At 48.6% G+C, this 24,858-nt stretch overlaps 1 protein-coding gene across 3 annotated transcripts; it reads right to left on the reverse strand.

Annotated features, from left to right (window-relative positions):
• Nucleotides 1-1,933: 1,933 nt before the first annotated feature.
• STRIP1 (striatin interacting protein 1) lies at nucleotides 1,934-23,294 on the reverse strand. 3 transcript variants are annotated; one of them, XM_054485856.2, is made up of 21 exons: nucleotides 21,797-23,294; nucleotides 18,644-18,713; nucleotides 17,848-17,922; nucleotides 17,300-17,434; nucleotides 17,091-17,211; nucleotides 15,911-15,979; nucleotides 14,971-15,077; nucleotides 14,752-14,879; nucleotides 13,344-13,526; nucleotides 12,758-12,975; nucleotides 11,722-11,787; nucleotides 11,549-11,612; nucleotides 9,872-9,943; nucleotides 9,005-9,079; nucleotides 8,752-8,849; nucleotides 7,373-7,499; nucleotides 7,054-7,154; nucleotides 6,184-6,250; nucleotides 5,534-5,638; nucleotides 4,707-4,911; nucleotides 1,934-2,910 (listed from the first exon to the last, which is right to left on the reverse strand). In XM_054485856.2, the coding sequence occupies exons 1-21, from the start codon at nucleotides 22,067-22,069 to the stop codon at nucleotides 2,663-2,665; spliced, it is 2,607 nt and encodes an 868-aa protein (XP_054341831.1). In that variant the 5' UTR covers nucleotides 22,070-23,294; the 3' UTR covers nucleotides 1,934-2,662. The 3 variants fall into 3 exon arrangements, with proteins under 3 accessions (XP_054341831.1, XP_063508276.1, XP_063508278.1); XM_063652206.1 differs by lacking the exon at nucleotides 21,797-23,294 and adding an exon at nucleotides 19,461-19,577 and having other exon boundaries at nucleotides 18,644-18,716; XM_063652208.1 differs by lacking the exons at nucleotides 18,644-18,713; nucleotides 21,797-23,294 and adding an exon at nucleotides 18,269-18,557.
• Between the last annotated feature and the right edge of the window lie 1,564 nt (nucleotides 23,295-24,858).

The following is a 24,858-nucleotide window of genomic DNA, read 5'->3' on the forward strand; positions in this document are numbered from 1 at the left end:
GATGCTAGAGCAAATGTTAAGTATTGGCTGTGGTGAATAAATGAGCAAATGAAGGCACTGGTGGTAAGTGCTGGAGTATGACAATGACTAATAGCAAAGGGTGTGAGGGAGTGAAAAAAATGCGTGCGCTGAGACAGAGGCCTGGATTTGAATCCTGGCTCTTGCCTTTATATGACCTTGGGCAAGTTCTTTATCCTTTCTGTGCCACAGTTTACTCCTGTGCAAAACAGGGATTAAAATGGCATGTATCTTTCAGGATATTACAAGGAATATGTAAGATGTTATACATCAAGTGGTTAGAACGCTGGCTGGCACATAGTAAGTACTCAGCATTTGCTGGCTTTGTTGAAAATAAGGCTTTGAGAGGCATCTAATATTGTGCCTGGTACCTACTTGGCAACCCGTAAGTGGTAACTCTTACGATTAACAAGGGACAGCTCCCATCCTTAGAGTGATACTGCCTCAGGGTAATCTGTCCCTCGGTGGATTGAAGGAGCAGTGGACCCTGAGCCTGCTTAGTAATAAACAACATCTTATGTAACTCAATCACTTACAAAGGGTTTTCATGTACTCTGCCCGTTTCATGACCCATATGAGATTTAAAAAGCCAGAAAAACTTGGTGGCTCCAGAAGACATTTCTGTACAAAGACCTGAGTTCAAATGGCCAACCTGCCACTAACACACTCTGTGGCTGTGAGAAGCCCCTTCCTCTCCCCAGGCTGGCTCCTGGGCCTACAGGTGAAGGGATTTGCCTGCCCAAGCTTTATGGCCCTTGCAGCTTTGATAGTCCTGCATTTTCTTTTGCAGGTCAGAGGAGAGACAGGCCTTGACCACGCAGGTTCAGTGACTCAGACTTCATAGGAGAGTAAGAATGTGAAAAATCCATCTCTCCCTAATTGAAATCTCAAGATACATATTTCCTGTCAGTCCTGGAAAGAAATAGCAGAAAACCCATCATCCACACATAAACTGTGTCAATTCCCTTGTCCTGTACAAGTTACTTTGGGGCAAAGGGCCTATCAGTCACAGATGGGACTTCCCATCTCACATAGACTGTGTGACCACCAGGAGTACACTGCTGCCTTCCACCCCTGCTGTCTCTAACCATGCTGGCACATCAAAAGGCCTGTCCTGAGGCTCAGCAGGTCCCAGGCCAGGCAGGCATGAACACAAGACCCAACGAAGGGGAGATGCTCCCCAGAACATGTTTCCTTTACAAGTCAAGACCCCTTGGAGATTTAACAACCTACAAAACTGCCTACAGGTAAAATAAGAGCTTCCAGGAATTCTAAAAAGGGAACACTCCTTTCACCAGCATCAAAACAGTAATGTCTTCTCAGGCAGATGAAACCAGGGATCTGGAGGCCAAAGTGTAGGCACCAGGTGTCCACTGACACCTACTACAAAGATTTTCCTTGCTTTTCTCTCAGCCACAGGGGGCTCCTGGGCCCTCCAACACTGTTTCCCACCACGAACCTGACTCCTGATGGTCTGCTTCCTAGGCTCCGAGTACTGAAGTTTCCGCTCAGTCCCAACCACCTGCCCCAGGGAGGACCTAGAGCAGCCGACCCCCTTGCTTTGACCTAGCCCCTCCCTCCCTAGCACTGACACTGGTTTGGTTGAGGCCAGCTCAGTGATGTGATCCAGAGAAACCTGGGGCTCCTATTGAAATTACAGCAAACCCAGGGGTGCAGGACAAGGTGTCAGTAAAGTAACCTAGTGCCCTGGAGTTGGGCAAGAGCAATCCCAGATTACTGTGGGGTTAACTTACACTGGATAAATGCCAACTCCCTCTCCTCTTCCCCCAGGATGGGAAAGGCAGGCAGCTTGGCAAGGACAAGTGCTGACCAGCAATGCTAGTGGAAAAAAACACTTTCTAGACCTGGAGGAGATATGTAGAGGCCATATTTCCTGTAGACAAGCCAACGGGAATTATTTTTGCTTCTTTTTAATGTAAACAGAATACACAAACACATTAAAAACCCCAACATGACACAGAATACACACAGAATTATATATAGATATTTACAGGCCCTCGAAAGCCAAAAGGAAAAATGGCCCCTCTGGTTAAGGGAAGCTTCTCTTCCCACCTTGTCCCTGTCCAAAATCAAAGTGCTGAGGCAGCTGAAGGAGCCTCCGCAATTACTTCTGGATATAACGTAGCAAGAGGCTGGAATGACATCAGAAACACCCCACCCCCACCCCAGAGCACAACCAAGATACCGACTTTCTGGCCCTGGCCCTAATCCTAAACTCTCCTCCTTCGCATGCTGACAAAGCAAGGATTTGTGTGTCTCGGGAGGCGTCAGCATGACCCCTGAAATTCAGATGCATGGCGGAGGGGTTCCCATCCCATTCCAGCTTTCCCAGCCTTGGGCTGATTGTGAAATGAGCCAAAACCAACCATATCCAAGAGAGGAGGGTGGGGGAAGTAAAGGAAAAATGGATCTCAGGCAGAGATGACTGCTTCGGAGCAGGACCCTGGGAACCAATGGGAGGTCAAGCTGGGCTCACCCAAGCCCAGGACAGACTGCAGAAGACACAGTGGGGCTGTGCTGCCACCTGGTGGGGAATGGGAGCACTGCAGCAATGAACTAGGACAGTCCTGCAGGTACGTTGAGATCATCTTTTCTCTCCATTTCAGTCCCCTAACCAACAGCCTCACTGCAGCAGCTCTTCCCAGGAAATGGGCTTGGAGAAGACCTCCCTTTCTAACCAGAGGTCATAGTTCATCTGAAAGTCCTCAGGGAGGTCCACCCGTTGGCCCAGGACACTCTGCAGGCAGTTGTCCACTGGCAGGAAGTCAGGGTTGCTGTGGGCCCGGTCATAGCGCCGGGCGTTGAAGCGTTCAATGTTGGCACGAAGGGCACACTCCTCTGCCTGGAAGTCCCAAGGCCGGGCATCAAGATCTGAGACAAAGCAGGAAGAAACACAGTTAGGAGCCACGCCCTGTAGGCAGCTCCCCATGGATTCACTGCAGCTCAGGTACCTGGCCAGGAATATTGAGTGTCAACTAAGAGCAGGATACCTCCGAGCTCATCCTCAGAAAGATGCCAGGAATTCCTTCCTAGATCCAAAGGAGAGTCAAGTACAAGCAGAAAAGCCAGAGGTACTGAGAAAGAGGCTTATACTGTAGGGATTATGTGGACCCAGAGAGGGAGAACCATGTGTACAATACATTTCTCTCAAAGTGGCATTCTCCCTGGCTCTCTGGGGTCAGAGGGAGGAACCTGGAGATCCTCTCATTTGCTCATTCTCTCTCAACTCCCCAACCAGGTACCGTGTGCCACTGTGGGCCTGCACACATTCACAGGGCATTGAGAGTACAGACACAGTCATTCAGCCATGGTGGTATATTCCAGAAACGCAACAACGCAGCAACATGCACACACAGAGCAGCCCAGGTGGGCAGGGGAGACACACTGCGGGCGAAGGAAGAGTGTCTGCAGAGGCCTAGCAGTGGGAACCACACGGCTATGTTCAGGGACTAAGCACTCCCTGTGCCTGGAGCTCTGGGTATGATGGAGGCTGGACTGACAGCCCGTAACAAGGTTGAAAAGGAAGCTGGGTCAGATTACAGAGGAGCAGAACGAAAAAGGACGAGCGAGCCTCACATGCCCTGCCTAAGAGTCTGAATCTAATTCTAAGGGAAATAGGAAGCTAATGAAGGATTTTACTCAGGGAGGTAACAGCACAGGATCTGCATGTTGAAAAGATTCACTAGGGGGCTGGGCACAGTGGCTCACGCTTATAATCCCAACACTCTGGGAGGCTGAGGCTGGTGGATCGCTTGAACCCAGGAGTTCAAGAACCCCCTGAGAAGGCTGGGCACAGTGGCTCATGCCTGTAATCCCAACACTTTGGGAGGCCGAGGCGGGTGGATCACTTGAGGCCAGGAACTCGAGACCAGCCTGGCTAACATAGTGAAACCCCGTCTCTACAAAAAATACAAAAATTAGCTGGACGTGGTGGCGTGCAGCTGTAGTCCCAGCTACTTGGGAGGCTGAGGGGGTAGAATCGCTTAAACCTGGAGGGCAGAGGTTGCAGTGAGCTGAGACCGTGCCACTGCAATCCAGCCTGGGCGACAGAATCTCTGTCTCAAAAAAAAAAAGACCACCCTGGGAAACATGGTGAAACCCTGTCTCTACAAAAAAGATACAATTAGATGGGCACAGTGGCATATGCCTGTGGTTCCAGCTACTCAGGAGGCTAAGGCACTCCGAGGACAGTTTGAGCCCAGGAGGCAGATGTTGTGGTGAGCTGAGATCGCACTCTAGCCTGGGCAACAGAGCGAGACCCTATCTTTAAAAAACATTAAAGTAAAAAAGGATCACTAGGGAAATCTGAGACACTAATGGAGGGGAAGGAATTAGAGGCAGGGAAGCCAGTCAAGAGCTGTAAGAGTTTAGGTGGCCAAAATGGGGATGAAAAGAGGGGACACAGTCTTATGACAATTTCTAGAAAAGGAATGACTTGGAGGTACAAGGAGAGATGGGGATGATCGCAGATGCCAAGCCTGGGTAGTTTCTCAAAGTCCTTCCTAGAGTGCCCATCCTGATGCTACAAAAGCAGGAGCTGGGCCCCTTCCTGTTCCTTGGGGGGAAGCTCAGGCCAGAGAAGCACCTGAGTACCATGGGCAAGGAGTGAAAGATGTCACCTTTCCCGACACACTCCCACCCAAATCTGGCTAAGTGCAGAGCCTCACCATTGCCATATGCCCAGTCGTCGTTCAGCCGATGCCGCACCTTCTGGTAGATGGCAGACATGGTCTTCATGTTGCTCTTTCGCCACTGCCGCCCCAAGTATTTGGTCTGTACCTTGAGCAACTTCAGCACATAGAGCTGCATCATGGCTTGTTTCACCTTTAGGGCCCGCTTCAAGATGGGGGCTGACTTGAACACCACCAGCATCTGGGAAGGGAAACAAGCAAGCAGCCCAAGTTGAAGACAGAAATAAATGCATACACCCCGGGTCACACTGCTGCTTAACCCTTTGGAAGTTACGGTCAGGGTGACAAACCATCCCAGTTTCCCTTGGACTGAAGCGTTTCCTGATACATAGGACTTTAAATGCTAAAACCAGTAGAGTTCCAGGCAAACCAGGATGGTTGGTCACCCTAACTATGTGTCACTTTGGAATGTGAAGAAAGCTATGGATTCTTTCCAGAAACATTCCTGTGTACATGTACACACAGTTATCAGAGGATTCAAGGACCTCCCCACCCCAAAGGCATCCACAGACCCAGAGTTAAGGAAGATTCTCAGAACCCTGGTTATGTTACCAATCAAGATTAAGACGACATGGAAAAAGCTCTTCTATAGATGTAGATTTGTTTCAGTGCATGACTGGGCCTCTTCCAGCTTCCAGTTCAATTCATCAAGGAACTGGGAATTGGCCCTTAAAATGCAAGGATACGGCTACAGCAAAGTTAAGTGAGAAGGCACAGTGAGCCTCACCCTGGGGACTCCTTGCTCCCAGCACTCTTCTTTGAGCTCCAAGTTCCAAGCCTGCTGACTGCACTGACTCACTTACCATTGTCCTTGAATGCTTCCACTTCGTCAGCTTGTTCAAGATCCGAAGCAGATTGATACAAGAAAAGAGGTTCCTCCAGCAAAACTGGTTACTGTCACCTGCTTCCTGCAGGGTAAACCCAGGAACAATCAGCCCTCATGGCTGCAGTGTGTGCAGCAGTTTCCAAAAGTCCCTCACACATGATCTCAGGACAGCCGGGTCTCCAGGCCTCTACCAGGAACCCCCTGTTCTCAGAGCAGCCCCAGGACTCCATCCCAGAAGCTGGCAGGGGACTAGGGGAAGAGGGAGGCTCCCTAGACTTTTCCTGCAGGAAACGTGAACCATGATACTGGGAGCTGTGGCCTTGGGCTGCCCCAGAGCTCCTACTGCCGAGTCCAGTGTTGAGGGAGAGAAGCCCTCTACTAGGTGAGCTCTGGATCAGCAGCCCCTGAAGACCACACTCCCTGACTAATCCCTAAATCCAAATCTCTCTGCTCTGCAAGAGCCCTCCTCCTGGCCCTTTTGTATACTTACAGTGCTTTAAAAGCCGGGCACTCCACAGTGATTTCACCTGTGGGAGACACCTCTATTCCTGCAGTGTTGGGGTAGGCAGGCTCTCTCCCACTGACCCTGGTGCCAAAGGGACAGCTGAGGAGATCCCAGCCACTCACCAGACTCTCCGCAGTCAGCTCTGGCAGCTCATGCACCACGCAGTGAGGGTAATCCAGAACAGAAATGCTGCAGAGGGGAGAGGACCCAGGTGCCCACCATGAGCAAAGGCTCAGGGCCTGGTGAAGCAGCCGTGCCTGAGCCAGTTCCCAGCTTTCCTCCCTCACTTGTTGGAGCAGAAGTAGGAATCTACCTGGTCTGTCCCACCCCAGTTTCCCCAGCTATAAGATGAGAAAATATCTGTTACAAGAGAACTTGTAAGGCACCCCTGTAGCCAGAGGCCAGCTTGTTGATCTTGTAAGGGGCAGAGACCCTCACAGCTTCCCCCACAGCAATCAATGCGGGGCGGGGGAGGAGATCGCTCAGGGCAACTAATTTATGCCAAACCTTTCTGGAGACAGAGTCTGGCCGGCGCCCTGTGGTATATCACACTGACGCGCAAGTAATGTCAAGTACAGCTGGCACCAGGCCAACAGCAGAGGCTAAGAGTCAGCAGATAGGGCATTACAAGGCACATGGCTGAGCCCCTTAGAGATAGCAAGCAGCCCATGGTCTCCTCAAAAAAAAAACAAAAACAAAAAACAAAACAAAAAAAAAACTGTACAGAAGGGACAGGGAGGAAAGTACTGATCCTGGGATGAAAACCCTCCTGCCCAGGCACAGACCAAGTCACCTGGGGCAGGACTAGCTAGACTCAGATTTGACACACTGGGCTCTCCAAAGGCAGGGGCCATGTCTCATTTATCTTCGTGTCCTGATGCCTAGCAGTGCTGGCCCGTAGGTGCTGGAAAAATGGACACAGTGGGAAATACCAGCTGGGAAGTCTGCCGTCTGACCATACCCACCCCTTCGTGGTCCCTGGCCCTCATCACCTGTTCTTGGCAGTGATGTAGGACATGATGTTTTGATTGAAGAACTTTAGGATCAAAGGAATGCAGTTGGCAAACACCAGGTGCTGGGCCATGTATTCAAACTGAAGCCAACAGGAAAAAAAAAAAAAAAAGGCGTGGCCCTTGGGACCTTGCCCTCTTTCCTCCAGGGATGAAAGGCCTTGGCTGGAGGGCCATGTCTTAGAACATTCATGCAGAGTTCAAGCGGGTCAATGGCCAAGGCCCCCGTTCTTGTGGGCTGGAGGAGCAGCAGTGCCCGAGGCCCCAGCCCACAGAACAGGAGGGAAAGCCCTGCGGGTACCTGGTAGACATGGTTCAACTTAAAGTGCTTGAGCAGCAGCAGCAGGACAGCAGAAATGGCCTTAACAATGACCTCTTTGTGGCGGTTTACGTCCACCCCCAGCTTCATGCTCTGCAACACTGTAGTGCTGGAAACATAATTGCCTGGGTAAGCCACCAGCATGTGCAGTACCTCCTTTCTAGGTGCCCACAGAAAAGATGGACTCCTGAGCCTCCCTGGGCAAATACTCCCACCTCCCTACTCACCCCAAGGACACCTCAGAAGTCAGCCGAGGGCTCCCCCATCCACCTCCTAAGCAACGTAGCCTGGCACAATTTATTTCTTCCCCATGATGCCCTCAAATACATTCTCAGTCTGTTTCTCTGCCTTTCCTCCAAAAATGAACTTCTTCTCCTTTCCAAGATCTCCCCTAAGCTTCTGCTGCCATATTAACCTGAGTTCTCCAAAATGTGTTCCGTGGAATACCAGGATATTGGCAAGTTTCATGTCATGGAAAAAAAGGGTTTTGGAGTAAGATAAATTTAGGAAGCACTGAGTTATATTGGTTTCTTAATTCAGGACTTCTCATTGTACATCTTTGTAAGAGGAATTCCTCCTTATAAGAGAAATCCACGAATCAAATATATAGTATTTGACTCTAGAACCTTTTTTCCAAGGACCATCACATGATGGCCTAGTGTTCTGTGATCCTCTCTCTGGTATTAGCCAACCCCTGCCTCCTCCCTCACCTGGCCATCACTGCCATACTCCAGGGCCACAGCCACCCAGGAGCTGGGCTCAGGGCTGGTGGCCCAGGCAGGCAGAAAATCAAGTCAAGGTCCAGGTCCTTCTCAAAGTAGAACATGATCTCAAACGGGACTCTCACATGAAAGACAAGTACAGGGCACACGGCAGAAGAGCTCTGAAGAATCTCACTCTATCGCCCTGAGACATTTGCCAGCATTCTGCGTGCCCAATCACTGGCGAAAAGGGACGTCTCTATACCTGGCACAGACAGGTTCAGCTGTTGCTGGCAAGCTGTCTACAAACTAACCCTCCTCATCCTGGGTGTCCCGATCACAGCTGGAGAGGGGGGCTTTGGAGAAATATCCAGGGTGGCCCCATTCATTTTACAGAGGAGGAAATGACTTTCCCCAATTCACTCAGGAGTTCGCTCAGTGGTAAAGTCTACACTAGAATCCAGGCCAACAGGACCTAGCCATCTCCCCAACCAGTGAAACTCTTTAATCTCGTAGTTTCCTTTTTTTGGGGGTCAAAAATACCTACATTTAACCTGTAGAGAAGCTGGGCCAACAACAACCAACCTGACAAGAGGAAAACGTTTGCCCTTCTCCATCTATCTTCTGCCCCACCTTCTTCATTCACAGAACGATACTCACGGCATCTCCTCAGGCAAGACGTCCGCTAGGATATTGATTGAGTCTGTTTTGGCTTTTGAGGTGGGTGCTGCAGCCAACAGGATCTTCAGGAGGGCAATCTGGGAAGAGCAGACCATTCAGACACAGCTCTGAGAGCCCAGGGTCAAAATTAAGCTCTGAGCAGTCCTCCTGTTGGTCCACAGGTGGCAGGAGGATGGCAGGGCCTGCTCTAAGGCCAGTGTAGTGGGAGGGTCCCACTGCAGGTGCCACTCACCATATACTGAGGCAGGCTGGGGAGCAAGCCTTGGTAGAGGGTTTCTGCAGGGACTTGCTCAACTTCTTCTTCTCCCTTTTAACATAATGGGTACAAGCATAAAACCCCAGCCCAGAATACAATCTCCTGAGCCAGCTTGCTAGCTGGCTGGAGGAAAACCTGTGAACAGTGATGTACATAATGATGTGAATGATGATAATAGCAAACCCTGAACACAAACAACGTGCCAAGCATTTTACTTGTAATAACTCAGTTCATCCTTATTATAACCCTATAAAGGTATTATTATTCCTATTTCACAGACAAGGAAATAAAGCATAGAGAGACCCAGTAACTTGCCTAAGTTGCCATCCATAAAGTGGTGGACCCAAGCATCAGAGGCAGGTTCCTGACTCAGTCTGTATTCTTAACCCTGCACTAGACGTGTCTCAGCCTGTGCACTGGGAGGTGGACTGGGAGCTCTTTGAGGGCAGGGCCTGGGGCAACCTTGTGGTCTAATCCCAGCACAATGCCTGGGAAGAGCTGGGGATCCCGGAGGTTGAAGAGGACCTCCAACTTTTTTTTTTTTGAGATGAAGTCTCGCTCTGTCGCCCAGGCTGGAGTGCAGTGGCGCCATCTCGGCTCACTGCAAGCTCTGCCTCCCGGGTTCACGCCATTCTCCTGCCTCAGCCTCCTGAGTAGCTGGGACTACAGGCACCCACCACCACGGCTGGCTAACTTTTTTTTTTTTTAGTAGAGACGGGGTTTCACCGTGTTAGCCAGGATGGTCTCAATCTCCTGACCTCATGATCCACCATCCCCGGTCCCCTAAAGTGCTGGGATTACAGGCGTGAGCCACCACGCCCAGCCTGAGGACCTCCAACTTACCCCTGAGAGAGGGGAGCGGAGGTATTCCTCCTCCATCTGCGCCTGGACCTCTGCAATCGACGTGTACTTGTGCTGGAGGGAGAGATGGGAAAAGAAGGGCTGGGGAAAACATTCTCTGGCCAAACTCCCTGCACTCTAGCAAAAACCCCACACATTTGTCTTCAAACAGTCTTCTGAAAGAGGATTAAGTCACCACAAAAATCCCTCACTAAAATCCCAAACCCAGATATTTTTCTTTTTTTTTTTTGAGATGGAGTCTTCATCTGTTGCCCAGACTGGACTGCAGTGGCATGATCTTGGCTCACTGCAACCTCCGCCTCCCAGGTTCAAGCAATTCTCCTGCTCCAGCCTCCCAAGTAGCTGGGACTACAGGTGTGCACCACCACGCCTGGCTAATTTTTGTATTTTTAGTAGAGATGGGATTCTGCCATGTTGGTGAGGCTGGTCTTGAACTCCTGACCTTAGGTGATCCACCCACCTCGGCCTCTCAAAGTGCTGGGATTACAGGCGTGAGCCACCATGCCTGGCCCCAAAATATTTTTCTAAAAGGGCCCCTTCCTCTTGCAACTAGGGTAAGAAGCCCACGGTAGATAAGAAAAAAGTAAATTAAAGGAGGGAAACGGCCTTTCAGGTAGCTACAGTGACAGGAGAAAAACTGAAAGCAAAATCAAGTACTCAAAAAGCCTAGCTGCAGAGAGACCACTTAGTACTACAAATTCCAAAAATATATTTCAAAAACATATAAATAGTTTCACTCCAGACAGCTGTTAGGGGAGCTGCCTCTTCCCCACTCTTAATGTTCTCTCCCATGTGGAGGGACAGGGTTTTGCCAAACACCCCTCATCTCTCTCTGCCCCGTCCACACACTCACTCCTCCCTTCTCTGATCGGAGAGTATGGGAGGGGACACAGGGCAGCCTTGTCCTCACCTTTCTCTTTTCCCTTTAGAACCTGTCTGCCTGCTGAGAGTCTGTGCTCTCTTCTCCTCCCCGCCACCAAGCTTAGCAGAGCCTCCCCACACTGCCTGGAACTGGTAGGTAACTCTGCCTAATTCTGGAACAATGTATTAGGACACTACTGCTGTGTTCTTAAGCCTCATTCTCCATGGCTCTACGAGCTATAAAGTTGGCATTACAATCTCTATCTGCCTACTCCTCTATTTCAACCGCCTGAGAACGTGGGCAAGGAAAAGGAAGGCTATTTATTGAGCTCTTTCGAATTTCAACAACTGTCAAGTAATATAATCCTTTTTTTTTTTTTTTTTTTTTTTTTTTAAAGAATCCGGGTCTTACTCTGTGGCCCAGGCTAGAGTGCAGGGCCATGATCATAGCTCACTGTAGCCTTGATCTGCTGTGATCAAGCTACAATCCTCCTGCATCAGCCTCTTGAGTAGCTGGAACTACAGGCGCATGCCTTGGTGCCTGGTGGTCAGGTAATATAATCTTTAAAGACTTTCCAGTCAGTCCCAAACAAAAGCTCAGCTAAAACAAGTAAAACTTACAATAAAACAAGCAAAACTTACGAAAGACTGTTTGCAAGGTTATTGCAAAGTCTACCCCGGCCTCCACCCCAGGTTCTTCCAGGCAGACAACAGTCTTAAAAGGCTTCTCTCTACAGGCTGGTTTCACTCTACTCACTTAGGACCAAACAAGCCAAAAGCTCACCCAAAGCCACTCACCTGTTTCAGAGTCTTGATGCTTTCGTGGATTGGCCTGGGCAGCCCCACCACTGTGTTCGTGTCACTGGAGAATAAAGAAGGCCCTGTGTTGAGCCTCGACATCAAATCACCTGGGATCCCAAACACCAAAGGCCGGGAGAGCTAACAGCAAAATGAACTTGGCTTTTACTCACCTGCCTAGAGTGTAACCTATAAATTTGCTGCGGCTGGACTCAAGGAACATCTCAATGTCTTTCTCTCTGCCACATCACCAAAAAGAGAGAAAGAAAAAAGGTTTTTAGCAAATGCTATTTCAAAGTGTTACAGTTAACAAAAACACAGCATCCAGAAACTGTGAAGCCAGGAGAAGTCTCCCACAATTGTTTTTCTCTTTGAAAAAAGAGAAAAAACTGAAATTTTCAGAGTATTTTAATGTTTCTTATAATTTTGCTGGATCAGTAACCTGGAAATACATGTTAACTAGTTTATTCATAAAATTAAAGGGATACATCAAACTTAAAAACATACTTTATTCAGATAGTATGAACAAGTTTGTCAACAGACTTTGTTAAATATTAAAACTTTTAAACAATTAAAGCTATAGGCTACTGATGTTTCATATAGGTCACTTTTCCTATCCCGAACAATCAGCATACCTTGCATTTTCTGATGATCTGTTTTGCATTCCCTTCACAGATCACTGAAAACTGAGGCTTTACCTGGATCAAGAAAGTGACTTCTATATCCTCTCACATGTTCATCTATTTCTTAAGTTGCTGCCTATCAAACAGACACCATTTATATATCTCCAGGTACCGTCCCATCCATCAATTTACCCACATATATCTCAAACATTTTCATTATGGCTCTAAAGAAACTCTTCCTTAATCTATCATTTTTCTGTTAAAAATCATATACAACCCCAGGATGGGTGGAGACATGTTTGCTTAAATGCTTTTGTTTTTATTTGTTTCCTACCCCCCTTCACTAGCACATCTAACCAAGAGCTAACTCCAATTACTGACTCAGTAGCCACATGAGGGCCATGTTGTGTGAGACCAGCAAGGCCAGCCTCCCTGAGACGCTCAGGACAGCACAGGGTGCTTTAAGAGAGCCTCATCCCAGAGCCACGGTCAGCCTGTCCTGCAGAGGACCACACATGGTGGCACACGCCAGGTGGCAGGCCTGCGGGTGTGACAGCTATGAGTGCTCTGGAGGTCTGAGACTCACCTGACCTTGGGAGCCCACGGGAGCCCTTTGGGGCAAGTCAGCCTGTCAGTCTGTGGGTGCTGTAGCGGGGGAGGCATCACTTCATCCCGTTCCAGGGGAAACGTCTCCCCCTCCAGACTGTTGTCATCATCATTCTCCTCTTCCTCTTCTCGAGAGTCATCAGCCTTGTAGGGATCCCGCTCGTTGAAGGCATCTAGGTTGTCCTGCTTTATCAGAGCCTGAAACCAGGGAAGGGAGATGAGACAGGAGCTAACTGAGGACGCAGACCAGGGAAGTGCGGCCAGAGGAGACACAGCACATAGGGGTGTCCGGTAGAGGCAAGAACAGTGGAAAAACCAGAGAGGGAGTCAAGACGGGGGCCAAACCATCAACTACTTCTTGCTCCAGTCCCTCAAAAGCACCACGTGCTGAGCACTCACCATAAACTGGACCAGAGCTGGGGACAAAGTGTCCTTGCCGTGGAGGCATGATTCTGACTGGCTGATCAGAGATCATTTCCAGCAGCCCTGCTCCTCCAAGGACTGTGCTGCTGCAAGCATGCACCTTGAGGGCCCTCAGGAGTCACAGGGACCTCTGTCGTCCTCACCTTGTGCTCTCGGCGGCCCCGTTTCTGCTGCTGCTCAATCAAGTCTGAAGCAGAGGCTGGTGGAGAGGCTGCCCTCATGTTGCGAATCACTTTGATGCTGTCCTCAGGAAGCGGGGGGAGGCCCAGGATGCTGCGCTTCTCAGCCTTCATGCTCTGCAGCTCCTCAAAGCCGCCTAGTGTGCACTGCATCACAGACAGGGAAGCAGAGCCAGGGTCAATGTGTCCACAGGCTGGTCCCTGACCATTGTGTCAGGCTCAGAAGCACCCATGACATCATGACCCATGTCTTTATAGAGACCCAGGCAACCCCTGAACAACGGACTGAAGCCACTCCCAAGGAGAATTCCGCGACATCCGCGAGGGAAAGGAGAAAAAGGAACAAGGAAAGAGTAGAGACGCAGGCTGACTGACCTGAGTACAGATAACACTAACTCTGCACCTATGACATACTCTTCAATTTAAAAAGAAGCAAAGAGCCTAACACTGCAAGTTCCTAGAAAAGTTGGTGAGACTCATGTTTCACAAGTTGTACATGCAAGTCTTTCAAAGTCAAATTAGAAATACCATTGGTTGCTCAAATTTAAAAGAAAAAAAAGCTTCATCTAAACATCTCCCAAGAAGCAGAAACCCCAGCAACATCCAGCTTTAGACTGCTTAGTTTTACTGTTTCTGAGCAATTCGGCTTTCCTCTCTGGCCTTAGCAAGGCTTTATGAAGAACAGGATGTGTGGCCAAGATAAAATGTGTCAATGACTCTTAAGAAATCCTAAACTTACTGAGCCCTGGCTCCAGAGTTGACCCATTCTGAAAAGAAGGATGAGCCCCAGTGTAGCAGAGGCCCAACTCACCTCCACCGCCTCCCCATGCCACTCCTCCTGGGAAGGCTTCCTGGCATGGCCTGGCTGCTAACAACACTCCAAGCCCAGTGTGCTGGACGGCCCGCACTGGCACCCAGTCCCTCCCTACCCAGACACAGAGTCGGGTTGACACCATACCCTGAAGAAAATGGAGGCTGGCTCAGGGCTCACTTTTGCCCCTTCAAGTCATATCCCACCAGCGCCCCAATTACACCAGCTGTAACTTTGCCTCAAATCCCTTTACAAACTCCAGGTCCAGAGCTGCTTGCTGAGAGGCAACTTGTCTGGGGGAGAGCTGTTCTATGACAGAAAACAGCTTCCAGGGGTCAGAGAGCCAATAGCCTACTCTGACTCAAGGCCTACATCCTCGTTGGCTACAATGGAACAATAGTGGCACTTCTTTTGTCATCTCCTTTTGGCAGCTTTTTAAATAACTTTTTTACCAAAGCAGTTTTACAGTCACATAATTCAATATTCAAAAGGATATTCAAGGAACAGTCTCCCTACTGCCCATCCCCTAGCACCTGAGTTCTCCTCCAAGGAGGTGCTCACCAATACTGTCTTCCAGAGCAGCAAGAGAACTTTCTTCATGGGAAAGTGAGGGGCATGACCACTGCAAAATTTGGTCACCATCCCAAACAGCATGATGGCAAATGGCTCATTGTTGTACAGCGGGGAGCCTGGAGGTGACACAAAGGTATCAGGACCCTCCCAAAGCCTTCCGCCTCAGCTTCCAGGCAGGGCCTCTAGAGAGGATCCCCAGGGTCCTACCCAGCTCGGCTCTGAAGGTCTGCCGCATGGTACTCCACTCAGCCTTGTCACCCTCACACTCCTGATGAACGGTCTCCACTATCAGGTACATGATGTTGAGCAGGACCCTGAGGACAAGAGCCAGCTCACAATGGAGTGGGATGGGGGTGTCAAAGGAGCACCCTAGTGTCTAACAAAGTGCTTACACAAAGCAGGGGCTTACTATTAATAAATGGTAGCTGAATAAATGAGTATGAACAAGAATGGCCAAAAGGATTTACCACCCTAAGCTTCCTGAAAAGAAAAAAACCACAGAGGCGGTAGTGAGCTGTAGGGCCAAAGCAGAACAGGGTCACAGTGACAACAAAAACAGGGTTTATGATGAGGAAATGGAAAGCAGGAGCTGAGAGGTGACACCCAGGGATCCTAACACCTAGGAGGGAACGCTACAATCACCTAGTCTAAAAACTTCCAAATTCATAAAAAGAGCCAGATTTCAACCCTCAAAAACGGAGGGGTGATCTTGGTGGTCAGCAGTTGCTGTGAGCTCCTGGGCAGCCATGAAACATTAGGAAGCTGTCAGGTCTAACCCAATAAAGATGAGCATCAAGCTGTGTACACAAGAAGGCGGGAGTCCAGGGAACATCATCAAGTGTTTCATCCAAATACAAAACACCCCACGACCAGGTCCTGAGGAACAGTGTGAGTAGGAGGCCCACACTTAGCTGTGGCTCTAATAAGTCACTTGACCCTGGATTGCCTTTGGGAGTCTCAACCCAGAGTCCCACCTAGGACGAGCCCTCAGCAGTTCCTACTAATCATTCACACTGAGCCCATCACACGTGCAGATGACGTGTACAGAAGCACACACAGCAATGACACCCATAGACAGCCTCCCACACCCTGCTCTGATCTCATCTCTGACTAATGCTCGGGAGCCCAGGCTTGCTGCTCGCCTCACCTGAGGTCTGTGCTGTCAGCCAGGGAGATGGCAGGCTTCCTCACAGCACTGCTGCAGGCGGCACTGTTGCTGCAAGAGATTTTGAGAGTCAGCATCTTCCTCCAAGAAGGAAGATAAGTGATGTCCCTGACAAGTACTGACCAGTGGGGAAACAAAATGCTGTGATACGTGCTTGGACTGCACAAGAGGTCACAGGACACGGTGGTTAAGAAACCAGGCCACAGCTGGGCATGGTGGCTCATGCCTGTAATCCCAGCACTTTGGGAGGCTGAGGCGGGTGGATCACCTGAGGTCAAGAGTTTGAGACCAGCCTGGCCAACATGGCGAAACCTCATCTCTACTAAAAATACAAAAATTAGCCGGGTGTGGTGGCAGGCACCTGTAAACCCAGCTACTCAGAAGGCTGAGGCAGGAGAATCGCTTGAAGCCGTGAGGTAGAGGTTGCAATGAGCCAAGTTCGTGCCATATCACTCCAGCCTGGGCAACAGAACAAGACTCTCTCAAAAAAAAAAAAAAAAAAAACACAAAAACAAAAACAACAAACCCAGCCATGCATTAGACTGCCACGGTTTGAATCCTGGCTCTAACTGCGCCTTTGTTGCCTCATCTGTAAAATGGGGATGATAGTAGTACCTACATCCTTAACATGAATTAGCACATGTAATATTCTAGAACAATGCCCGGGACACACAGGCACTCAATGAGCAGTCTTAGCTATTATCATTGATGGTGTTATCCTTAGATGAGCAGCAGCTGACCTGTCCACTGGACAAAGGTGACACAGGCAAGGCCAGGCACTGGTTGAGCCCATATGTCAGTTTTCTGCCTGGCCTCCTGCCAAGGTGGAAACTGCAGGGTGAACACAGCAGTGTCTGCAGGTTCAAAAGAGAGCTCAAAGTGAAGAGTCTCCTTCTGAGGAGCACCCCAGGCCTGGGCAGGGCCTGCACTATCTGGTGTAAAAACTCTGGCATCAGGGAGCTGCAGGGACCTGTCATTAGTCTCCATTAGTCTTCAAGATGTAAATGACCAACTCTGTTATTCAACCCTGGTGGTCAGAACACAGCCTGGGACCAGACCTTCTGCCCCATTTAACCCTCTCAAAGCCAGTTAGTTCTGCAAGCTCTGTCCCCCTTCCCACCCCAGCCTCCCCTTCCCTACTCAGCCTCTCAAAAATGCTCACTCTATTTCCATGTTCAGAAGCTCCACCAAAGCATTGAACGTGCCCACCTCCAGGAGGAGAAAGATGTTGTAGCGCATCCAGGACTGCACCTCTGCCTCCGAGCTGCACTCCCCAAACGTGCCTGCAATACAGGGTTCAACTCACTGAGCCCCTCCCTGCATCTGAGTGGGCAGAGGTGCCAGGGAACCCTGGGGAGGTCCACTCAATACCTTGAGCAACATAGAGAATTGCTCGAGCCACCTTGAGTCTCTTCTCCCTGGCAGTGACTTCCAAGCCATCCAGGAGCCTCATGGCATGGGTCCGGTGCTGGTTGGTATCCAGCTCAGTCCACTTCTTGTCTGTCACTGCAGGGCAAGAAACCAGTTACACCTGAGCCTAGAAAAATCCTCACAATGGCATGGACCCATGTTAACTCACCAAATTCAGGACTGCCATAGGACCAGAAAGACAAGTTACGCCCTATGTAAGTGGTAAGATCATACTGCTGCTCTATGAATTTGATTTCCAAACTGAAACGCTGGTATTTTGGGTGCAATTTTAATCACGATTTTTTTTTCTCCCCCAATATGCACATTCTGAAAAGCCCCCACCGATGTGCCACAAGCCCACTCTACATGTATCTGGCTTTGAACCATCAGGGTTCAGCAGGCTTCTCAGGCCGTTCCAGGATGACTCAGGTCATTCAGATGCCTAAAAGAAACCTGCAGCTCTCATTATGCAGGGCAAAGGAAGCAAGAAGTGCAGGAAATCATCTCACCATGGATCCGGAAGTCCTCCTCAAAGCATTTTCGATTCATCAGGAATTCTGGCCCTTCCGTGTAGCTGTAAAGCTCTGTCAGAACAAAGTCTCATCACCATGGGTTCCATGTCTGCATTGCACACCAGGTCTCACAAGTGCAGAGAAGGCAAGGCATTTGCTTCCACTCTCAACTCTGCCCCTGAGTCATAGTGACTCCTGGAATAAGCTCTCTAATTATGAAGGGGATCTTAGTGCTCTGATGTGCACAATAGAGAGAACCAGAGTGCCAGAATGCCATCTGGACACTTCCAGTCCGATGTGCATCCATCCCACCATGCCATGCCAGGGCTGACGGCCACCTGGGATGTGTCTCTCAAATGGCTGCTACCTCTTGAGCAGGATGTGTATTATAGAGGCTGGAGAAGCAGCTCACACCGACCTCGCATTACATGAGAGTGGCAGTGGCAGCAGCAGATGGGCACAGATGCAGGCATCCCTCACGACCCACTGCTGGAGGAGAGACCACTGTCAGGGTCACAGTGGATAGCCAAGGAACATCACTGTCTCACAAGGGGACTGGGCTCTAGCCAGCTTCATAAAAGTAAAGGACAACACAAAGTTATAAGATACACAAGGCTTGAATCAAATAACATGTTTTATACATACATACATACATACATACATATATATATATATTTGATAGAACTAACTAGGGAAAGCAATGAAGAATGAATAAATGATATTCATTCTTAATTTTATTAAAGACCAATAAGGAAAAAACCTCCCCCAAATAACACAAAGGTCTGTGTGTTACCCGAGAGCTCTGCAGCCCACTTGTCCGTGTCAGCATACTCAAACTCCAGGTCTGGTGACTCCGAATAGCCCTGCTGACAAGAGGAGAGAGCTTTAGGAAAAAGGATCATTCTATTTATCAAAGAAACACATGCTTCGAGATGCTGTTGTGTTACAGGACACCACTGCCTCCATTTTTTTTATGTTTTTTCACATTTTGTTCCCTAAAACCTCTCAGAGAATCCTATACTTTTCCTTCAGAGCACTTATCATAACTTATCATTATAGGATGTGTTTAGTGTCTGCCTTTCCACAAGACTGCAAGTTCCCTGAGAACAAGAACATCATCCATTTAACTTACCAATGATTTCACAAGGTCCAGCATGGTACTTGGCATGAATAAGTGAATGAATGAATGGTTTATACTCACATATTTGTTAAATGAATAAATACAAGGTTTCTATGTATTTTGTGCAGTAAATGACCATTCCATAAGATGCTAAGATTCCAGAAGTCTTAACTTCTTTCTGGCTAGTGGGCTGTCAACACCTCAGGACAAAAATGAGTATTGAAACTCTCAGCTTTCCCACCTTTGTCTCAAATTTCAGTGAGAACTGACAAAGGCAGCCGCCAAACAGATCAACTTCCCTCCCACACATAAGAGAAAATGTGACAAAGACAATCTTTTTCCTGCTGGAAATAGGTGATTACTGAGAACACACCATCTTGGAAGCCTTGTACTGAGAAGAGAGAAGTGAGAAACAAATAGGTAAAGTCCTTAGGTTTAATTACAATCTACCTGGGAAGACAAAGACCAGCCACAAAATGACATAACATACCCACAATGGCCAGGCGAGGTGGCTCATGCCTATAATCCCAGCACTTTGGGAGGCCGAGGTGGGCGGGTCATTTGAGGTCAGGAGTTCGAAACCAGCCTGGACAACATGGTAAAACCCCGTCTCTAATAAAAATATAAAATTTTTTAAAATATATTTTTACATGGTGGGGCGTGCCTGTAGTCCCAGCTACTCACGAGGCTAAGGCAGGAGAATCACTTGAGCCCCGGAGGTGGAGGTTGCAGTGAGCCAAGATCGCACCACTACACTCCAGCTTGGGAGACAGACGGAGACTCTGTCTCAGAACAAAAAACAAAACAAAACAAAAAACATACCCACAAACAAGAGCTCCACGTTGTGTTCAGAGATAACACAGTGTACACTTCCACAAGTTACTGAGCTTCGGTTTCTTCATTCATTGAATGGCAATGATGAAAATCTACTTTGAAGATTTTTAAGGACTAATCAAAATTATGTAGTACATAGTGGGCTCTCATCAAATGTCAGCCTCCCTGTCCTCCAGGCATTCACTGATCAGGCTCCCAAACTACCAATTTCAGCTATGACTAAAGAAAGATCATGGCATCAGCCTCTCTATAAAGAAATGGATTTAGACAGGTCTCTGCTTAAATGTGTCCATTTGACTGGTCTTTCATGTAATGAGTCTATGTGGAAATTTTTTTTTTTGAGATGGGGAGAGTTTCGCTCTTGTCACCCAGGCTGGAGTGCAATGGTGCAATCTCGGCTCACTGCAAATCTCCACCTCCCAGGTTCAAGCAATTCTCCTGTCTCAGGCTCCTGAGTAGCTGGGATTACAGGCACCAGCCACCATGCCCGGCTTATTTTTGTATTTTTAGTAGAGACAGGGTTTCACCACATTGGCCAGGCTGGACTGGAACTCCTGACCTCAGGTGATCCACCCGCCTCGGTCTCCCCAAGTGCTGGGATTACAGGCGTGAGCCACTGCACCCGGCCTCTATGTGGAAATTAAAGGGTACAAAGAGAAATTAAAATTCGTCAAAGGGTATTTATTTGACCATTCATAGCTACTCTGGAAAATTTTAAACCATTTTTCAAAATGATAACTCCTCTCATGATGAAGGTAGGTTCACCCCCCTCCACTTTCGTAATCTTCCACACTTGAAAAACTGAGTAGTTGACACTGATGTCCATCATCCCACCATGCCAGGGCTCCTAAAAGGTCAGTGTTTTTGTTTTTTCAAATAATTCACTCCAAGCTCAAATTACATCCACTTCGGGCTTGCCAATTATTGACATGTTTTCTCAGGGGTTTAGGCTTGCTAACAAAAAATAAAAGCTTCTGAGGAACTGATTCCACAGGTCTAAAGGTAGTATCATTGCTCTTTGGTATGAATTGGTACATTATGCTTGGACAACTAGGAATTCCCTCTCATTAACTTGGCTGATCAGTTTGGCTGCTGATCAGTCTAGGAGATGGCATAGTAAGTGCTCTGGGAACCTGCTGATTAAGAAGCCCTAAAACGCTGCGACATGAGTATCTTCATTCATGAATTCTGCAAAAGGAGGCAGTGGGAGGAATTCTTCAATCTGGGGTGAGGTTACTAGTCAGCTCCAGACTATGCCATCCATCTCCAGAACGGCAGGAACGGCTCACCAGCGAGAGAGGAAGGAATGCTGGGTCCTAACGCATGCTTAAAATGTCTATTCCTCATCTTTAACAGTTCAGTATCAGGCGCACTGGGCACAATACCCACCACAGGTACTGTCAACCCATGGCCTGATCTGGCTCAGGTCAGAAGAACAGGGCATGTTTCCCCCTCCTACTCTAGTCTCAGTGATAATTAGCTCGGTCCGGCTCTAAGTGCCTTCCACATCCTCGCCGGCGCCTTCCCTGCCCACACGCGCCTTCCTCTGCGAGCGGCAGGACCCAGGAGCTGGCGCCCGCGTGCCAGGGACAGACGCCCGAGATGATTAGGTTGGGGACGCGGCCGCCCAGCGCCCTGGAGTGCACCAAGACCCCCGACTCCTCACCCCCGAGCTGGGGCGAGGGCGGCTTCCCCAGGGGCTAGGGCCTCGAGGCCACGCCCACAGCCGGGGCCCAGGGGAGCAAACCAGCAGTCGCCGGCTCCGGGAAGCTCTCCCGAGCGGCGGACCTAAAGCAAGGACTCCAGCTTCATGCCCCCGACCCCAGGAGCTGCCAGCGTCGCTTCCTGCTCCTTTCGCTGTATAGTGACAGTTGTCGGACGGGCTCTACCGAGCCCTCCGGGAAGCCCAACCTGGCCCCTAGAGTGGCCCCGGGCCCGGGACCCCCGGCGCCGCCCGACCCAGTGCGAGCCTCGCCCCCCGAAGCTCCTGACCTCTGAGTCTTTGCGCTGGTTGCGGTTGAACTCGCGGGCTTTGCCCCCAGGCAGGAGGCCCGCGGCGGCCCGCGGTGCCCCGGGTGGTGGCTGTGCGGTTGCGGGCGGCGGAGGTGGCGGAGGCTGGGGCTGTTTGTTGTTCACGATCAGTGGGCCCGGACCGCCGGCTGCCGGCTCCATCTTGGCTGCTCCACACCCCCAGCTTAACTCGCGGACAGCCGCCGTGATGCAACTCTCGCGTGATTTTCTCCAGGAAATTTCCCTGGCCGCCATATTAAGTGTGGCAGCCAGTGTTAGAAGCCATCTTAGCTGACCAATACCTCGCGATGTTCTGTCTGTAGTCCTTCCCTTGTTGATCTTTTTAATTTTCTTCCTTCCTTTCAGTTTCAGTTTAGATGTAATTTTATCTGTGAGGCTTCCCTTAGCTTCTTCAGTCAGTTTAGTTACCCCTCCTTCCTCTAAATCGCTTTGCACTTATAACTCATAGCCTTGTTCAAGGCTTAGGCGGAATTTTATAATGAACAAAATGGATAGGATCCTAGTCTTCAGAGAGTTACCGTTGTGACAAGTGCTTGTCATTCATTCATTCAACAAACATTTAATAAATGTCTCCTGTGCACCAAGCAGTGGGATAAAATGAGAAACAAGTGTCTGCAGTCATGGTACATAACAGTGCTTGGTGGGTCAGACAAACAATAGACAAATATAGAGAAATAAATGCTGAAAAGTGTTAAAGGAAAATTTGTTCATGGTAGTAATTAAAGATGGTAAGGCAGACTTTATGTAAGAGAGCCCATGGTGATAGTTACAGGGACCACTACAACCAGATCTTGCAGTGAAGAAGAGGAATTAGACTCAACTCTGACTCCAACAAGAAACAGTGGGAATTTATAACCAAAGAGCAGGATGAGGGTCAGTGGACGGAAAACTACTAAGAGAAACATCAAGGATAAGAAGTTTCTTGCTAAACTGACCTAACAGGATTATTGCTGAAAGCAGGACAGGGTGCTAAGATGTTGAGGGTGGTCAGATACCGAGTGCTATGGTTTGACTGTGTCCCCGAAGTTCCATACGTTGGCAACTCAATCCTGAAGTTCATATGTTGATGGTATTTGGAGGTGGAGCCTTGAGGGGGCGATTAGGATTAGATAAAATCGTCAGGGTAGGGACCCTGTGATGGGACTGGTGGCTTTATAAGAAAAGGAAGAGTGATCTGAGCTGGCACACATGCTCTTGCTTTCTCATCGTGAGAGGCTCTCTACCATGCAGTTTAAGAAAGCCCTCACCAGATGCAACCCCTCGACTTTGGGCTTCCCAGACTCCAGAACTGCAAAAAATAACTTTCTTTCCTTTATAAATTACCCAGTGTTTGGTATTCTGTTATAGCAACAAAAAATGGATTAAGATGCCAAGAGTGGAGAGTTCTTGCACAAACTGGATTCAACAAGGACAGAAAGGGAAGCCCAAAGGGTTAGTCCTAGTAGGCAGAGGACTCACAGGAGCCTGATTAGAGTTTTGGCCAAAGAAGTGAATCTTTGCCAGAAGTAACAAAAATTAAGAGGTTAAAAGGTGGCAGTGGGGCGGGGGGCGGGGGTTGGTGGAGGCAGAGAATGTGGCTATAATACAAGCATGCTGCCCAGGGAAGGCAGGCCTGAGGGTGTGATTTTAGATGAGTTCTGAAAGAAGAGAGGAGAAGCCCTGCAAAGTTCCAGGAAGGGCACACAGACAGAGGAAACAGCTAAATGCAAAAGCCCTGATGTTAGAGTGTCTGGAATTGAGTGAGCCAAGGGAGGGATAGGAATTGATAGAGCCATATAATGATAATGCAGGGACCAGAAGAATGCAGGGCCTTGAAGGTAGTGGGAAGGAGTTTGAGTTTTATTCTAAGTGAAATGGAAAACCATTCGAGGGTGTTAACCAGGGAGATGTTATGGTGTGATGTTTACAAGTTCAATCTGGCTGCTTTTGGAGAAGGGATTGGAGAGTTGCAAGAGTGGATAAGGCAAGACATGTTAGGGGGCCATGTAGATGGAGATGATGGTGCCTGTACCAGAGTGGAGCATTGGGTTGATATTTCTATATTGTGTAGGTAGGGGGACAGGATTTGCTGGAATCTTATCAGCTGGGTAGGGGGAATAAATAATAACCCCCTTGATCTAGGTTTGGGCAACTGAGTGGATGGCTGTATCACTTTAATAAATAAGTAAGCCTGAGAGTAAGAAAAACAGGTTTAGAGGAAAGATCAAGACTTCAGTTTTGGACACATCAAGTTCGAGATACTCATCAGACATCTTAGAAGTGTTGTGTAATAATAACTCTTACTATTATCTGTTGTTATACTGTGAAATCCTTAAAGGCATTTTATCCATCTTTGTCTCTCCAGCTTTACACATTGCCTGCTTTACACCCCAGGCTCAAGTCCAGAAAGTCCCTGTGATACAACTCTCCAGTGATTTCCCCTGAGGTCCAACCTAGTAGGTGCTTAAAAAGTCTTTGTTGTAAATTAATAAATTAATCCAAAACCACCACACTGCTATTTCCTCCTACCTATCTTCCTGTGCCTATCATAAGCTCTATCACCTGGGAAAAACATTTTTCAGCTAAATTTAGAACAGGGAAGGTTTTGGTTCCATAATTCCACTTCTAGTAATAGATTCTAAGGAAATAATCAGATTTAGATAAAGATAGGTGTACAATAATATTCCAGGCAATGGTGTTTTCAATAGTGTAAAGTTGGGATCAACCTAATTTGAAAAATAGCCAATAAGATAATGGCTAACTTTGAGGGGCCAGGCACCATGGCTCATGCCTGTAATCTCAGCACTTTGGGAAGTTGAGGTGGGAGGATCATTTGAGCCCAGGAATTTGAGACCAGCCTGGGCAACAGAGCGAGACCCTATCTCTAAAAAAAAAAAAAAAAAAAAAAAAAATTAAAAAAATTTTTGAAAAAGAAAAATGGCTAACTAATGGAATGGGGCATGCATAAGACAGAATATACAGATCTAGAAGGAAAAAGAATCCCAAATGTGAAGGAGCAGAAGCACAGCTGGAGAGCTCACTAC

This window comes from Pongo pygmaeus, chromosome 1 (assembly GCF_028885625.2).
Source record: "Pongo pygmaeus isolate AG05252 chromosome 1, NHGRI_mPonPyg2-v2.0_pri, whole genome shotgun sequence".
NCBI lineage: Eukaryota > Metazoa > Chordata > Mammalia > Primates > Hominidae > Pongo > Pongo pygmaeus.